Source organism: Bombina bombina, chromosome 3, assembly GCF_027579735.1.
Source record: "Bombina bombina isolate aBomBom1 chromosome 3, aBomBom1.pri, whole genome shotgun sequence".
Lineage (NCBI taxonomy): Eukaryota > Metazoa > Chordata > Amphibia > Anura > Bombinatoridae > Bombina > Bombina bombina.
The window spans coordinates 98,701,727-98,720,532 of NC_069501.1; the positions used below are offsets into that span (position 1 = coordinate 98,701,727).

General features: G+C 39.0%; 2 protein-coding genes across 2 annotated transcripts in view; one reads left to right on the forward strand and one right to left on the reverse strand.

The window, feature by feature from the left end:
- KCNJ6 (potassium inwardly rectifying channel subfamily J member 6) overlaps nt 1–13,260 on the forward strand; it is a 623,969-nt gene extending 610,709 nt beyond the window's left edge. Inside the window, exon 4 of the mRNA XM_053705934.1 lies at nt 12,336–13,260. Coding sequence (XP_053561909.1) covers nt 12,336–12,661 — 326 coding nt within the window. The 3' untranslated portion in view covers nt 12,662–13,260. The remainder of the gene's footprint in view (nt 1–12,335) is intronic.
- DYRK1A (dual specificity tyrosine phosphorylation regulated kinase 1A) overlaps nt 1–18,806 on the reverse strand; it is an 833,667-nt gene that overhangs the window by 56,361 nt on the left and 758,500 nt on the right. The window contains exon 14 of the transcript XR_008401316.1: nt 10,490–10,566. The gene's annotated coding sequence lies outside the window, so the exon portion shown is untranslated. The remainder of the gene's footprint in view (nt 1–10,489; nt 10,567–18,806) is intronic.

Below are 18,806 nucleotides of genomic sequence, written 5' to 3' on the forward strand. Positions count from 1 at the left end.
GCTGTTGTCAAATTTCAATGCAGATGCACTGCTATTGCATGCTACACATTGGCAGTGTTTACTGGCAAAAGGCATCTTTGAATGGCCCTGCCAGTACTTAAAGGAGACATGGTTTGGTAGAACATGACTGGGGGGGTGAAGGGAGCCCCTGATTATACCTAATCTATTGTAGGCCAGTATTTCCGTTGGGAGACCTAACCAAGCAGTGTTAGCTCTCCCAAGATTTTAACAGTTGATCACAAACTGATAATCTGCACTAAACATCCAGAATACTGAACACTTTGAGGGGAGACCCTGTAATGTTTGATTTTCAGAAAATATATGTCAGGATTGGCTAGGAGAGAACAGCTTGCCCCTTGAGATTTTGTTCAAGCTGATTTTGCCCCAAGGAGGATTAAGATACTATAAAAGTAATTAAAATGTTTTCTATGTGCAAATTTAAAAAATATGCGGAACGCTTAAGACTATCCTGGTACTTTAAATCTGTAGATTAATTTAGTTTATGAGCTTAAATGGTCATAAAGAGGCAATAATAAATTGTTCTATTATGCTGATCATTGTATCATTGCACTATAGTTCATAGAGAACTTTGCGCCCCATGTATTAAATGGCATGCAGAGAAGCTTCTCATCGTCTGTGCACCTTCACGGCATACAGGCAGCAGATCTGTTCACCTGCTGGCCACTATGCATCGCCCCTTCACTCGTATGAGAGAGTGTAATGTCTGCCCCTTCACTCGAGAGAAGGGACTGCCAATCACCAGTGATTTCTAATGACCACTGCTTCTTACATTGCGGGAAGCAGGCTCACATGTGCGAACCTGCACGCAAGGGCTCCGGAGCTAATTATGCTGCTTCCTACATGTAGCCCTATGTGTTTAACCCTCACAAATTGGGTTAAACTCATATTTAAAATCAGGTCTCTACCTGAAATGCACTGCCGATCTTTAAATGAATGTGGCTGGTGATTGGCAGCTGCATATGTCACCTTCTGATTAGCTCAGCCAGTAGTTCATTGCCTTTAAAGAGCTGCCTTCAACTTAACACAGTTTTTTGCAATAAATTGTGCAAGAAGCATTAGAACATTGTATTATTGACCTTTAATGTCCTGTTAATTTATGTTTTCTCGTTATGTAATTTTCCCTAAAGCTTTTCTTGTTTATGCAATATTCTCAGCCAATATCCATTGTAAACTTGCCTCAGTTTGAGATCACCTGTTTGTAAAATTTAGAGTTGTTTGTAACAGCAATAAAATAATATACCCAATTAAGGGCTCTCTTCCATTGAGCCGTATAAAATGGAGCCGTGAGCTACTAAAGTGGCTGTCATGAGATGCAGGACATATGCAGGACACAGCAATGATGGTACAACTCTATTTTATTGCAGAGCATAGCAATACACATCTAGTCAGGTTGATTGTACTAAACTAACTGCGACACAGACACCGGACCTAAGCCCCGCCCACATACTAGTGACATCACACCCTGCTCTCATCACATCTTTCCCTTTTTCAAAGGCAAAGCATACATTTGCATATAATAAATAACAAGGTACACCAACAGGGTATACAACAACATTTTTGTTTTTGAACATTATAAAAACAGATAGATTAGAAAAAATGAACAAATAAATTACATCCTGACTTGGACATCGGGGTAGACTACCCTAGTCCACAGTGACCATGGGATTATTCTGCCCATACTTCCGGTCACTGTTCTAGCTAAAGTCAGTCCCTGTATCGGGCCGGAAGTTTCACCACTCTTCCGCTTGATGTAACTTTGCATGAACTGTCCTCTGATACAGAAGATGGTGAACAAGAGTCTGCTGGAGGCAAAGATATATCCCCGCTGTGATCTTGCTGAGGGGAAAGCACCTCTCTTAGAACAGGGGATCCCACCGGCGGTGGTACTGAGGTATCCGGTTCCAGACTCTCAGGTACAGGCTGAAGATGTCTTCGGTTACGGCGTGTAACCGTCCCTCCCTCTGTAAGGACTGTGTAAGACCTTGGTTCTGGAGAGCGGCCCACTACCGTAGCAGGCGTCTTCCATTTCTTCTCATCATCCAGTTTAATTCTGACACTTTGGCCCGCTTTCAGTTCCTGTAAAGGCCTGACAGAATGTCTCCTGTCGTAGAAGAAACGATAACCCTTTTTGGCCTCTTCATCCCTCCTAAGGACTTCGTCCCGAGGAACAGGGCCAGGCGGCTTGAAGACACCCACTGAGGGTAAAGTGGTGCGAATCTGGCGTCCTAGCATCAGCTGTGCCGGGCTAAACCCGGAGGCTTGAATGGGCGTCGCCCTGTATGACAAGAGGGCTAGGTACGGCTCAGATTGCTTTAGAATGAATTTTGTTGTTTGAACTGCCCTTTCAGCCATTCCGTTGGCCTGCGGATAATGTGGACTTGACGTGGAATGTACAAAATCATATTCCCTGCTGAAAGCACCGAACTCTGAAGAAGCGAACTGCATACCATTATCACTCACCAGCTCCATTGGAATGCCCCAGTGGGTGAACAAGCTCTTCAGGCGAATGATAACGGCCTGACTTGTGATATCATTCAGGGGTGCAATTTCCAAATACCTGGAATAGTAGTCGATCACAACAAGAAACTTTTTCCCGTGCAGTTCACACAAATCAGCAGCTATTTTCTGCCACGGTCCTGCAGGCAGCGGAGTAGACATTAAGGGCTCCCTTCTCTGAGTAGGCCGGCGATCCCGGCAAAAGGCACATTTAGACACGTGATTTGCAATGTCGGAGCTGATCCCAGGCCACCACACAGCTGTAGCTGCCCTTTCTCTGCACTTTGTAATGCCTAAGTGGCCATCGTGAATCCTGTTTAACATCTCCTTCCTCATGCTGACAGGAATTACAATGCGGTCTTGGAACAGCACCAACCCCTCCAGCTCCGTGAGCTGCGACCTCTCTGGCTGGTAAGCATTTAAAGACATCCAGGCTGCCCGGCTCTCGGGCCAGCCATCTTTTATGTACCTTATAACTTCTTGCAGATCTGTGTCCAAATATGTCTCTTTCTTTATCTCTTCCAGTTTCCTTGAAGAAATGGACTTAGAGGCCAGAACTGAATCAACATACACTTTCACATCCAATTCCGTGGAGGATTCTTCAGCAGCAGCCAGGGGGAGCCTGGATAGTGTATCTGCCACAACCAGTTGTTTCCCCGGCACATGCACTGCCTGAACATTGAACCTGAGCAGTCTCATTAAAAGTCTCTGGCATCTCAAGGGTGTTTTGTCAATGTCATAAGAATTGATTAGAGGGACTAGCGGTTTGTGGTCAGTTTCCAGACTAAATTTCTCCAAACCCACTAGATAACGCTGAAAGCGCTCACAGGCCCAAACTGCAGCCAGGCACTCTTTCTCAATTTGAGCGTATTTTGACTCCGCAGCCGTCAATGTGCGGGAACAGTAGGCGATGGGCTGTAGTTTGTTGTCATTCAGCTGCAGGAGTGCAGCCCCCAACCCATAACTGCTTGCATCAGCACTAACCACAGTCTTTTTTGAAGGGCTGTAGAACCCCAGCACTGGGGCAGACCCCAGCAGTGACTTGGCATGCAGGAACGCTTTTTCCTGTGAGGGTCCCCAGACCCAGGCAACATCTTTCTTAAGCAACTCCGTGATAGGGTGTAAAACTGTAGATAAATCTGGAAGAAACTTGCCCACGTAATTTACAAGGCCCAATATCTGTCTCAGCTCATGTACATCAGAAGGGCTTTTCATCTGTTCAATAGCCCGAATTTTCTCGGGGTCCGGCTTGATGCCATCCCCGTTGATGATATGCCCAAAGTAGCATAATTCAGTTTTCCTAAAATGACATTTTTCTTTATTCAGCTTCAGCCCAGACTCTTTGATAGCCTGCAGCACACAACTCAAACGCTGATCATGCTCCTCCACTGTAGACCCATACACTAGAATGTCGTCCATGACGACCGCTGTGCCCACGTGGCCACTCAGGAGAGAACTCATTTCCCTTTGAAAGATTTCAGGAGCGTAGGATATCCCAAAGGGGAGTCTGCAGAAGCAGAACCGACCTACCGGTGTGATAAAGGTAGTCAGTTTGCGGCACTTTGGATCCAGGGGGATCTGCCAAAAGCTGCTAGAAGCGTCTAATGTGGAAAAGAACTTCGCCCCAGCCAACTTCGGGGCTATATCTTCCAATGTCGGCAGCACAAATCTCTCCCTCTTCACTGCCTCATTCAACCTTTTCAGGTCCACACAGATGCGCACCTTTCCGTTTTTCTTTGCAACTGGAACAATGGGGGCACACCAATCAGTTGCTTCAACAACCTCTTCAATAACCCCCATAGACTTCATGCGCATGAGCTCTTTCTCCACTTGAGGCATGAGCGGGAACGGAATTCTACGAGGAGTAGAAATACTGTATGGGACTGCGTCACTTTTAAGTGCTATACGGACAGGTTTGCAGTTCAGTAGGCCCAACTCGCCAAACATAACTTCAGAGATCTCATTCACTCTGGCCACGAGGCCCAAGTCACAGGCTGCTTTTCTGCTCAATAAACTGTTAACACACTGACCTCGGATCACATGCACCCACATGGTGAACTTCCTCCGTTTGTACTCACAGCTGGCAAGAAATTTCCCCACACAATCAATGCAGCCACCAGGACTATGGACATTTGTAGTAACCTTCGCCAGCTGGGGCTGTCAAGGCAGTTTCATAAATTCAGCAAAAGACATTACAGTGATATCTGCTCCTGTGTCAATCTTAAAATCAACTTTGGCTCCCATTACAGTAAAAGTAACTTTCCAATCTTCCTCTGAGCTTGTCCGTTCCACAACAGACCCCACAAAAGACACTTCCTGACCCTCCTGGTCACTGTCCACCTGCATCTCCTTAATGTATTCAGTTTTACACACCACTTCAAAATGGCCTATTCTGTTACATTTTCTGCATCTTTTATCTCTGGCCGGGCATATAGCACTCTGATCATGAGCCCGGTAGCACCGTGTGCATCGGCCATGTTGCGCCCATCCACTTCTAGGCCTTTCCAGTACTTTAGATCTACCGCTCACACTGTGCCTTTCACTAGTAATTTTCCTAGACTGTTGCACTTCATCCACAATATTCTCAGACCTCAGATCAGCACTTTGCTTTTTCACCAGTTCACTCTGGCGGGCCATCCTAATAGCCCTGTCTAACGTTAAATCAGGCTCTAACTGCAGCTTCAGGGAGACTTCAGCATCTGCAATTCCAATAACTATTCTGTCTCTGATTTGCTCTTCTTTAGCAACACCAAACTCACAGAATTCAGCTAATTCATACAGGCTGCGCACAAATGACTCCACAGATTCTCCCACACGCTGATTACGTTTGTGAAAACAAGCTCTCTCATGAATCACATTTCTTTTGGGCACAAAGTGGGCACTGAGTTTATCCATAACTATATCAAAGTTAACTTCTTCCCCTTCTTGGAAAGTAAAAGCATTGAACACTGGCTCTACATCTTTCCCCATGGAGTATAAATGAGAATTAACTTGTACTTCACCACTCTCCTTGTTCAGTTTGGATGCAATCCTGAAGCGCTGAAAACGCTGACGCCATGTGGGCCAAGCTGCAGGCTGAGAAAAGTCAAAAGGCTCAGGTGGGGTAAACTTTGACATTGCAATCGATCAGGAACAGAAGCGCAGTCCAGAACTTCTGACACCATGTCATGAGATGCAGGACATATGCAGGACACAGCAATGATGGTACAACTCTATTTTATTGCAGAGCATAACAATACACATCTAGTCAGGTTGATTGTACTGAACTAACTGCGACACAGACACCGGACCTAAGCCCCGCCCACATACTAGTGACATCACATCCTGCTCTCATCACAGTGGCCAACAGCTAAAAGTAGTACCAGGTTTTCATTAAAATATTTTGTGCATTGGGAACTAGGCCTCCCGGTAGTGCATTGCTGCTACCTAAGTAATGATATGCTTTAAGGAAACCAACAGAACAAAGTAAATTTGATCATTTAAGTAAATCAAAAAATATCTTTAAATTCATTTTGATTTTCATGTAGCTTTAAGGTTTTCATTGATTGGCTACAAAGAAAAAGTCTAGGTAGGAAGAGAAACTTACCTGTAAACCTTCTTCAATAAAAGTCCTTTATAATTTATGGTATGAATTTATTTTACAATTATGTCTGCCATATATCATTATTGTTGTGCAAAATAACAATAAATAAAACATGAAACAGAACAAATGGACTTTATTTATGGAAACAATTTCATTATAAAGTTTTTCACTGTTAGATGCCGGCTGTCAAAATCACATCAAATAATAAGGTATTTTTTATTGTAGGAACTTAGGCACCTACTTATTGAATTATTAGTTTTTTTTCCACCAGGTTAGAATGTTTTATTTTTTATCAAAAGAATGGATATTATTCTCAGTTTCACATTTCCATAGACTTTTTCCAAGTAATAACATTTTTATACAGAACAAAAGACCTAGACATCTTTATTTTATTAACAACCATCTGGGGTACGCACAAGATTTCTAGATTACAAATTTTGGCACGTTGTCTCATTGTTTGGCATATAAATATTTCCTTTCATAGTGTGCTGAAACTAAAGGAACATAGGGCCTATTTTAAGAGCTAGGCATTGAAAAGACAACTTTTCAGGGCAGATTTATCAAATGTCTGTCCGACATGATCCGCTCAGCGGATCATGTCCGACAGACATTGCTGAATGCCGACAGCATACGCCGTCTGCATTTATTATTGCACAAGCAGTTCTAGTGAACTGCTTGTGCAATGCCGCTCCCTGCAGATTCGCGGCCAATCGGCCGCTAGCAGGGGGTGTCAATCAACCTGATCGTATGAGATCGGACGGATTGATGTTGCGATCTACAAAGCAGCGGCTCATAGCTTACATGCTAAGGGGGTTCAAGGGGATAACTAAAGGAGGAGAGGAACTAAGATAGGAAAATGTTAGTGTATATTATATGCATCCCTAAACAGTAGAGTCTTTAAAAGGACAGTGTACACTCATTTTCATATAACTGTATGTAATGCACAGATACTGATATAAAAATCCAGTATAAAACTGTTTAAAAACTTACTTAGAAGCTCTCAGTTTAGCTCTGTTGAAAAGGCAGTTGGAAAGCCCACTGCACGTGGGAAATAAGACACTCCCCCCCCTCCCCCTTCTTTTGCATATAAAAAGACCCTTTACACAAACAGAAGCAAGCTGGAGCAGGTATATGTCGGTATTCTCATAAAACTTTGGGGCTTGGTTAGGAGTCTGAAAATCAGAGCAATGTTATTTAAAAATAAGCAAAACTATACTTTTTTTTTTTTTTAAAAAAAAAAAGACTTTATGGGCTATATAAATAGATCATCTACAAAACATTTATGAAAAGAAAAAATGACTGTATAATGTCCCTTTAAGGAGCGCTGAAATTAAAAACTTTTCAAGATTTTTATTCTTTAAAGGGACATGAAAGTCAATATTAAAGGGACATGATACCCAGACTGTTTTCTTTTATGATTCAGAAAGAGCATGCAATTTTAAACAACTTACCAATTTACTATTATCAATTTTGTTTCATTCTCTTAGTATCGCTTATTGAATGAGCAGCAATGCACTACTGGGAGCTATCTAAACGCACCAGTAAGCCAATGAAATGAGCCATATATGTGCAGCCACAAATCAGCATCTTGCTCCCAGCCCCTGAACCTACCTAGGAATGCTTTTCAACAAAGGATACCAAGAGAAGTAAACAATTTAGATAATAGAAGTAAATTGGAAAGTTGTTTAAAATTATATGCTCTGAATCATGAAAGAAAATGTTTTGGTTTCATGTCCCTTTAAACATTTTTTACAGTTTAGACAGAGTATGCAGTTTTAAAGGGCCACTGTAAGTAAATATTTTCTATGCCTGTTACTAACTAACTACCCCAAATACGCTTTTTATCAATAGCATTTCATTAACATATCTCTACCGTATATCAGAAATCTTGTCTGCAAATTTAATTGTTTTCCAAACCCACTCCGTGGGTATTCTTTGCTCTGTACCAATACGTTTACAATACCTAGGTTTCAAAATGGCGCTTTAAACACAAAGTTATTGTTTTAAGTATTTTGAACATGCAGTGCTGAAAATAGTGGGCAGGATAACGTGACATCATCGGCGAATAAAAGATATAACTTTTAGAAAACGTTATGAAACTTCGTTTTGGAGAAAATATAGGTCAGTAGGTTTTAATTAATGTTTATTAACTTTAATATGTTAGTTGTTTAGCTTAAAAATTATAACAGAAAGTAATCCTTTAAGAGATGTTTCAATTTACTTCTGTTAACTAAATTATTTTTTTTTTTTATATCTTTTGTTGAAAAGCATACCTATATAGACTCAGGAGCAGCAACACACTACTGGGAGCTAGCTGATGATTAGTGGCTATGCACATATGCTTTTTGTCATTGGCTCACCAGATATGTTCAGCTACCTCCCATTAGTGCATTACTGCTCTGGAGCTGAGTTTAACTATGCGTTTAACCACTTTGCATGTATGTAGAAAATTGTATCTACCAATATTCCTTAAAAATTTACCATAAAAATCTATTAGGATTTTTTTAGAGAAATAACTTGATAAGCTTTTCTAAATGATTGTGATCATCACATAGTTATATGCATGCTATAGAGCAATAATAAAATACAATATACACATAAGAGAATTTTATTTTTGCACTAATATGTCCCTTTAAGGTGACATTAAAACCACTTTTTATGCAAAATATTACATTTAAATATGTATCACAGATTTTTAATTTTTGACGAATGGATATTCCTGTGCTGATAATTAATATCCTTGTTTTTATATCGCTATTTAACTTTAGAGTTGTGGGAGTTGGCTTCATCAGCCACTGAGGTTTGCACACATTCACTTAAAGGGACAGTCTAGGCCAAAATAAACGTTCATGATTCAGATAGGGCATGTCATTTTAAACAATTTTCCAATTTACTTTTATCACTAATTTTGCTTTGTTCTCTAGGTATTCTTAGTTGAAAGCTTAACCAAGGAGGTTCATATGCTAATTTCTTAGACCTTGAAGGCCACCTCTTTTCAGAATGCATTTTAACAATTTTTCACCACTAGAGGGTGTTAGTTCACGTATTTCATATAGATAACACTGTGCTCGTGCACGTGAAGTTATCTGGGAGCAGGCACTGATTGGCTAGACTGCAAGTCTGTCAAAAGAACTGAAATAAAGGGGCAGTTTACAGAGGCTTAGATTCAAGATAATCACAGAGGTTAAAAGTATATTATTATAACTGTGTTGGTTATGCAAAACTAGGGAATGGGTAATAAAGGGATTATCTATCTTTTAAAACAATAAACATTCTGGTGCAGACTGTACCTTTAATTTCAAAATTAGTTTGACTGTTTAGATGCGCATGACATCCTTGGGTTCCCCTCCTCATCCAGATTTTCGGTACCTTCTTCAATGAAGCCAAGAAAGGAGAACACAATCTGGAATAGCAAACACTGCTATCGTATAGTGTATACTCAGTATGGTCTGATTGAAAAACGTTAAAGGACCTTAAAACTTGTCAAGCACTTTTTAAATGTAATATATAAATACTACTATGTCAAAGGACATCTTCAATTTGATTTTACTTTAAAAAAATGTATATTAAGGGTCAGATTAAAAGTGGAGCTCTAAATATCGCTTTCGTGATTACGAGTTAGGTGCAATGCGAACGTGACCTTGCATTCGCATTGCTGGGAAGCATTGCGCTAACAAGAGAGCGCTTCCATAGGCTCCAATGGGAGCCTCGTACTGGTGCATCAGAGACAGCATCAGAACCTAAGCGCAGCAAAGGGGGTAAATAGCACAGCAATGGTAGCAAATATATATGTATATGATTATATACCTATATATTTATGTGTTAATGCGTATATACACATATTAGCACACATATATACATGTATACAAGCAGTTCCCATAGACCGCAATATAAAGGCACTTTTCACACCCTACCACCGCCAACTTTACCCCCAAAACACTGCCTAGTGCAGTTATTTTATTAAAAAATAAAAATGCTACAATATTTATTTTTTAATAAAATACACTACACTGTATTTTGGTCGCATTTGGGGCAAATTTATAAAAATATCTAAACTTGTAATGGCTGGTTATTTATCGCGCACCCGCAAACAGGCAAAAAACTGATAAAAAAATTAGCGCTCAACTTGTAATCTATCCTTTAATGTATATTACTTACTTATAATTCTTCATATTCTTGCAGCCTCCTCCAAATCAGGGTGTAGCATAATTTTACCTTAGCCAATAGCTGTGCTTTAAGTAATGATCCCTTTGCATAGTAATGAGTATGCAGGGTCGCTCCAGTCACATGCGCAGTTTACTTAGTAGTACTAGCATGCGCATTAAACTTCTAGTACAGCAGGCTCTACTGTGCGCTACACAAATGATACACACACTGCCAAAGACATACCTGTGATGTGTGGGTTAATCAACTGCACTTGTGTGCCCGTCAGACCCGCTCGCAGATCCTGGCACCTAGGTAGCGCTCTGTGATAGGAGAAAATATTAAGGCTCAATTTAAAAATGTAACGAGAAAAAAATGGTAAAACACGAATATTAATGTTTGTCTACTCACATTATAAACTTTCAATTACTGTAAAAAACATTTTGGGTTTACTGTCCTTTTAAGTTTCAACAAAGAAACCAACAGAAAATGTACATTTAATAATAAAAATAAATTGATCTTTTTTTAATTATACGCTCTTTCTAGATTTTGAAAGTTTAATCCTGACTTCCATGTTGCTTTAAATGCCAATCAGGATCCAGTTTGTCCGGTTGAAAATCGGCTATCTGGTCCAATTTGTTTTTACACATAAAACAGCAGAACTATGTGGGTCTCAGAAACCACCAAGTCAGGTCCATTTACCTCAGACATTACATCTGCTAATTAGTTCAGTGGTTCTGTTGATATCTTAATCATGAAGAATTTTTGGGGATAGATTTACCAATGTCTGTTCGACATGATACGCTGTAGCGTATCATGTCTGACAGACATCGCTGAATGCCGACAGCATACACTATCGGCATTTATCATTGCACAAGCAGTTCACCAGAACTGCTTGTGCAATGCCGGCTGCTAGCAGGGGTGTCAATCAGCCAATCGTATAGGATCGGGCGGATTGAAGACTGCAGCCTCAGAGGCAGTGGACAAGTTATGGAGCAGCGGTCTTTAGACCACTGTTTCTGGCAAGCCTGAAGGCTCGTGCAGAAACAGGGGCATCAAGTTCCTTTCGAAGCTTGAAATTTCAGCCCATTTGTCTGTAAAATCACTGTCATAACAAATAATATATCTTACTCTGGTGGTGATAGTTGCCAACTGTCCCATTTTTTTTTCCAGGTCAGTCTTGTTTTTTGCTAATGAGCAACTTATTTTTTACTATGTAATGTATGACTAAATGGTCTTCCCATACAAGAGTTACACAAATAAAAAGTGCAAGCTCATATGTATATAGAGCTCATTTGTGAACTCATTTCAGCTAGTTCTAATATTGAACACATGATAAATGATTGTTATTCTAGATTCAAATCAAATCTGGAAATGCTATAAAAAGTGTTGTGTTAAGAAACAGACTTTATAGATTTTTATTATGTAAGACATATTTATACGTTTGTTTTATTAAAGCTGTTATACGACACAAAAGGTTAAAGGACCGTTAAATGTAGTAGAATTGCAAATTAATGATAAAGAAAATGCTCTGAGGCCGTGGACAGAAATCAACACGATTGAATATGATCGGGTTGATTGGCACCCCCTGCTAGTGGCTGATTGGCCGCGAATCTTCAGGGGGCGGCATTGCACCAGCAGTTCACAAGACTTGCTGGTGCAATGATGAATGCTGACAGTGTATCATGTCGGAATTTATCAATGTGCAGCGGACATGATACACTACATCGTATCATGTCCGCTTGCACTATGCTAAAATCTACCCCTTAGACTGAATTTCAAATGAGCAGTAGCTTTTCTTCTGAAAATGTTCACACTTATTTAAAATGTTCTTCCCCATTATAATGTGACAGCCTTTAGCCAATAACAAAATACATTTACATATATACTGAGAATGCTTGCATATGCTCAGTATGAGCTGGTGCCTCAAAAAGTGTGCAGGTGAATATTTTAATAATGTAAGTGAATTAAGAAGTTTTTTTTAAATTGTGTGCTTTATCTGAATTACGACAGTTTAATTTTGTGTTCCTTTAATATGTATTTTTATATCAATATGTATTTCTTATTGACAATAATTTTTCCATCTCTGTAGGTATGACTTGTCAAGCTCGCAGCTCATATGTAACCTCGGAAATCCTGTGGGGTCATCGATTCACTCCAGTGCTTACTTTGGAAGATGGCTTTTATGAAGTTGACTACAACAGCTTTCATGACACATATGAGACCAATACTCCATCTTGCAGTGCTAAAGATCTGTCCGATATGATTAGCAGAGCAGAGATGCCTTTGAGCTGGTCCGTTTCTAGCAAACTGAACCAACAGGAAGAACTTGCAAAAGAAAAAACAGATAAAAGCCATGAAGACCAAACAGAACGTAATGGAGACATTGCAAAACTAGAAGACGAATCCAATGTATAGAGTGGATCATTAATAATTCAAATATGGGATGAATGTCTAAATCCCAGAAATATATGTAATTACATGCAGGAAATACTAGGTTTGTTACATCTGCAACACTCAAAACATTATTAAATGTATATGTCCAATGATTGCAGATGAAATTGCATGTATTCTTCTTTATGGGCTTCTCAACTACACATTTCAGGCAGTAAGGCCACAAAAAGCACTGTATTAATAGCTATTGTTTTTATATCTAGGTTTTAATGACCTTGGACATGACATTATGTTCTGGTAATTCAGACATTGCTTAAGGCCAAGGCAAATTAATAATCAGTCCATGGAAACACTGTACATATGCCTTATGTAATTTTATTATATTCTATTTGGTAATAAACCCAGCATGTACAAAGGAACTGTGAATGAAGCCTCTAAATAATGTACATAGATGTTGAATTAATTTAGGTTTAGATTCATAATTATAGGATTAATAATTTAAATGATATTATTCCTTCCTGATGATTTTTAATTTATATACCCAATCCTTTATTGCTGTTTGATGTACCTCCATTACTATGGAACATAAATTTATTATTCAGTTTTAAGAGACTGGCAACCGATTGAGTACCTCACTATTTCCTTACTTATCAATTTAATCTAAAAGCCATATATACTATAGCCCATGCAAGAAAAAGAGAGATGATAATATATACCTGATATACTGTGAAACTGTTTATATAAAATATCACTTTATATGATGCTGTGCATATAATCAACTTTCCATGGCTGTTTGCAAGTTTTTAAAGGAACTCTACCTTGTTCAAATGTGCACTCCTTCTAATGAAAGGGCATAAGTAAAATAATATATATATGATATTTTTGTTTCTTTGTTTTGCCTCACTGCATGGTCTCATCACTACTAATATCCCTCAACAATTTGTTTCCCCCTGGGTTTATATTCCTTTAAAACATTGGGGAACAGGGCTACATGACTACAGATGCCAATAATGTTGTCAATTTAAAAATATTTCTACTTCAAAAAACATCTATAAGATAGTTTTCGGTATCCAAAAACCCCATTTTTTTTTATATACACATTGGTTAACACATAACAAACTTAATAATGCTAATGTAGGTTTAAACGCTTTGTGATCCCTCATGCGGCTTATTAATGAGACTGCAGTGTGTAAATGCTTCTACAAAATAAGTTCTGCAAACTCAATGCCAATAACAGAAACACAATTAAATAAAACTTTTTTTTCTATACATCTTTACTTGTATTTCGTTGTACCCTTTATTTATAAATTAAATAAACAGCCCTGGGAATAGTTTTTATCGCATTGAAAATGATATACATACAAAATAAATGTTTTAAAATAATTTACAACTAGCAATTTGGTAGAAACATAGGCCTTGTTTGCAGGCACAAGACACAACCATTGAAAAGCCTTTTGAATGTTGTTTATCTTACCTCATTTGCATCAACAAAAACCAACCAATCAAAGGGCAACGTGCAACCAATATGAGATGAGTGGAGACACTACCATTTTCCGAGTTAAATTACAAGAAAGTTTTTTTTTTAATATTATGCCTAATTTGAAATTACATTTTGAGTCTGACGTCCGTTAAATCCCAATTAAATGCTAAACTACATCAAATAATTCCCTCATAAAATAGACACCTGGATTGTTTTTCACAAAAAAATTTGCATGCAATATCTGTTCACTACATATGAAATACGGTGCTTCTATACCCTCTTGAAGGGACATTCTGGTCAAAATTTAAATGCAAATAGATCAATTACATATTTGAATAGAAACATATTTGCAATATAGATGTCTAGTAAAAGTTATAACTGTTTTAGTGTTAACATTATTCACTGCACGTGCATGTGAAGCATAGCTGGATATTCTCAATGCACCAAGATTTTAAGTACTACAGCTGCTCAGAGCAACAGTGGGGCTTGTATCATGTCAGCAATTAACAAACTGAGTCATTACCAGATGGTACAAGCACCTTAGGCTCTTTGAGCAATTGCTGTGTTTAAAATGCTGGTGCACGGTGCATACTTAAATACACTTTTGAAACAGTTATTGCTTTTATTAGAAGCGTTTTTGCTACTACATGTATATTACAAAAATGCTTCTATTCAAAACAGCAATGTATCCATATGGATTCCAGTTTTGGCTGTACTGTCCCTTTAACTATCATGTTAACAAACTGTCCATATAAAAAGAGTACAAACAAATGGCATTTAAAGGGAGAGAAATAACTTTTTTCCCCACGATTCAGATAAAGCAAACACTAAGGCCTAGATTTAGAGTTTGGCGTTAGCCGTGAAAACCAGCGTTAGAGGCTCCTAACGCTGGTTTTAGGCTACCTCCGGTATTTGGAGTCATTAAAAAAAGGGTCTAACGCTCACTTTTCAGCCGCGACTTTTCCATACCGCAGATCCCCTTACGTAAATTGCGTATCCTATCTTTTCACTGGGATTTTTCTAACTCCGGTATTTAGAGTCGTGTCTGAAGTGAGCGTTAGACATCTAACGACAAAACTCCAGCCGCAGGAAAAAAGTCAGTAGTTAAGAGCTTTCTGGGCTAACGCTGGTTCATAAAGCTCTTAACTACTGTACTCTAAAGTACACTAACACCCATAAACTACCTATGTACCCCTAAACCGAGGTCCCCCCACATCGCCGCCACTCGATTAAATTTTTTTAACCCCTAATCTGCCGACCGCCACCTACGTTATACTTATGTACCCCTAATCTGCTGCCCCTAACACCGCCTACCCCTATATTATATTTATTAACCCCTAACCTGCCCCCCACAACGTCGCAGCCAGCTACCTACAATAATTAACCCCTAATCTGCCGACCGCAAAGCGCCGCCACCTATGTTATACTTATGTACCCCTAATCTGCTGCCCCTAACACCGCCGACCCCTATATTATATTTATTAACCCCTAATCTGTCCCCCTCAACGTCGCCTCCACCTGCCTACACTTATTAACCCCTAATCAGCCAAGCGGGCCTGAGCGCTACTATAATAAAGTTATTAACCCCTAATCCGCCTCACTAACCCTATAATAAATAGTATTAACCCCTAATCTGCCCTCCCTAACATCGCCGACCCCTAACTTCAATTATTAACCCCTAATCTGCCGACTGGAGCTCACCGCTATTCTAATAAATGTATTAACCCCTAAAGCTAAGTCTAACCCTAACACTAACACCCCCCTAAATTAAATATAATTTTAATCTAATGAAATTAATTAACTCTTATTAAATAAATTATTCCTATTTAAAGCTAAATACTTACCTGTAAAATAAATCCTAATATAGCTACAATATAAATTATAATTATATTATAGCTATTTTAGGATTAATATTTATTTTACAGGTAACTTTGTATTTATTTTAACCAGGTACAATAGCTATTAAATAGTTAAGAACTATCTAATAGCTAAAATAGTTAAAATAATTACAAAATTACCTGTAAAATAAATCCTAACCTAAGTTACAATTAAACCTAACACTACACTATCAATAAATTAATTAAATAAAATACCTATAATTATCTACAATTAAACCTAACACTACACTATCAATAAATAAATTAAATACAATACCTACAAATAACTACAATGAAATAAACTATCTAAAGTACAAAAAATAAAAAAGAACTAAGTTACAAAAAATAAAAAAATATTTACAAACATAAGAAAAATATTACAACAATTTTAAACTAATTACACCTACTCTAAGCCCCCTAATAAAATAACAAAGCCCCCCAAAATAAAAAAAATGCCCTACCCTATTCTAAATTACTAAAGTTCAAAGCTCTTTTACCTTACCAGCCCTGAACAGGGCCCTTTGCGGGGCATGCCCCAAGAAGTTCAGCTCTTTTGCCTGTAAAAAAAAACATACAATACCCCCCCCCAACATTACAACCCACCACCCACATACCCCTAATCTAACCCAAACCCCCCTTAAATAAACCTAACACTAAGCCCCTGAAGATCTTCCTACCTTATCTTCACCATACCAGGTTCACTGATCGATCCAGAAGAGCTCCTCCGATGTCCTGATCCAAGCCCAAGCGGGGGGCTGAAGAGGTCCATGATCCGGCTGAAGTCTTCATCCAAGCGGGGCAGAAGAGGTCTTCCATCCGATTGAAGTCTTCATCCAAGCGGGATCTTCTATGGTCATCCATCCGGAGCGGAGCGGCAGGATCCTGAAGACCTCCGACGCGGAACATCCATCCTGGCCGACGACTGAACGACGAATGACGGTTCCTTTAAATGACGTCATCCAAGATGGCGTCCCTCGAATTCCGATTGGCTGATAGGATTCTATCAGCCAATCGGAATTAAGGTAGGAATATTCTGATTGGTTGATGGAATCAGCCAATCAGAATCAAGTTCAATCCGATTGGCTGATTGGATCAGAATATTCCTACCTTAATTCCGATTGACTGATAGAATCCTATCAGCCAATCGGAATTCGAGGGACGCCATCTTGGATGACGTCATTTAAAGGAACCGTCATTCGTCGTTCAGTCGTCGGCCAGGATGGATGTTCCGCGTCGGAGGTCTTCAGGATCCTGCCGCTCCGGATGGATGACCATAGAAGATCCCGCTTGGATGAAGACTTCAATCGGATGGAAGACCTCTTCTGCCCCGCTTGGATGAAGACTTCAGCCGGATCATGGACCTCTTCAGCCCCCCGCTTGGGCTTGGATCAGGACATCGGAGGAGCTCTTCTGGATCGATCGGTGAACCTGGTATGGTGAAGATAAGGTAGGAATATCTTCAGGGGCTTAGTGTTAGGTTTATTTAAGGGGGGTTTGGGTTAGATTAGGGGTATGTGGGTTGTAATGTTGGGGGGGGGTATTGTATGGTTTTTTTTACAGGCAAAAGAGCTGAACTTCTTGGGGCATGCCCCGCAAAGGGCCCTGTTCAGGGCTGGAAAGGTAAAAGAGCTTTGAACTTTAGTAATTTAGAATAGGGTAGGGCATTTTTTTATTTTGGGGGGCTTTGTTATTTTATTAGGGGGCTTAGAGTAGGTGTAATTAGTTTAAAATTGTTGTAATATTTTTCTTATGTTTGTAAATATTTTTTTATTTTTTGTAACTTAGTTCTTTTTTATTTTTTGTACTTTAGATAGTTTATTTCATTGTAGTTATTTGTAGTTATTGTATTTAATTTATTTATTGATAGTGTAGTGTTAGGTTTAATTGTAGATAATTATAGGTATTTTATTTAATTAATTTATTGATAGTGTAGTGTTAGGTTTAATTGTAACTTAGGTTAGGATTTATTTTACAGGTAATTTTGTAATTATTTTAACTATTTTAGCTATTAGATAGTTCTTAACTATTTAATAGCTATTGTACCTGGTTAAAATAAATACAAAGTTACCTGTAAAATAAATATTAATCCTAAAATAGCTATAATATAATTATAATTTATATTGTAGCTATATTAGGATTTATTTTACAGGTAAGTATTTAGCTTTAAATAGGAATAATTTATTTAATAAGAGTTAATTAATTTCGTTAGATTAAAATTATATTTAACTTGGGGGGGGCGTTAGTGTTAGAGTTAGACTTAGCTTTAGGGGTTAATACATTTATTAGAATAGCGGTGAGCTCCAGTCGGCAGATTAGGGGATAATAATTGAAGTTAGGTGTCGGCGATGTTAGGGAGGGCAGATTAGGGGTTAATACTATTTATTATAGGGTTAGTGAGGCGGATTAGGGGTTAATAACTTTATTATAGTAGCGCTCAGGTCCGCTCAGCAGATTAGGGGTTAATAAGTGTAGGCAGGTGGAGGCGACGTTGTGGGGGGCAGATTAGGGGTTAATAAATATAATATAGGGGTCGGCGATGTTAGGGCAGCAGATTAGGGGTACATAGGGATAATTTAAGTAGCGGCGGTTTACGGAGCGGCAGATTAGGGGTTAATAATAATATGCAGGGGTCAGCGATAGCGGGGGCGGCAGATTAGGGGTTAATAAGTGTAAGGTTAGGGGTGTTTAGACTCGGGGTACATGTTAGGGTGTTAGGTGCAGACGTAGGAAGTGTTTCCGCATAGCAAACAATGGGGCTGCGTTAGGAGCTGAACGCGGCTTTTTTGCAGGTGTTAGGTTTTTTTTCAGCTCA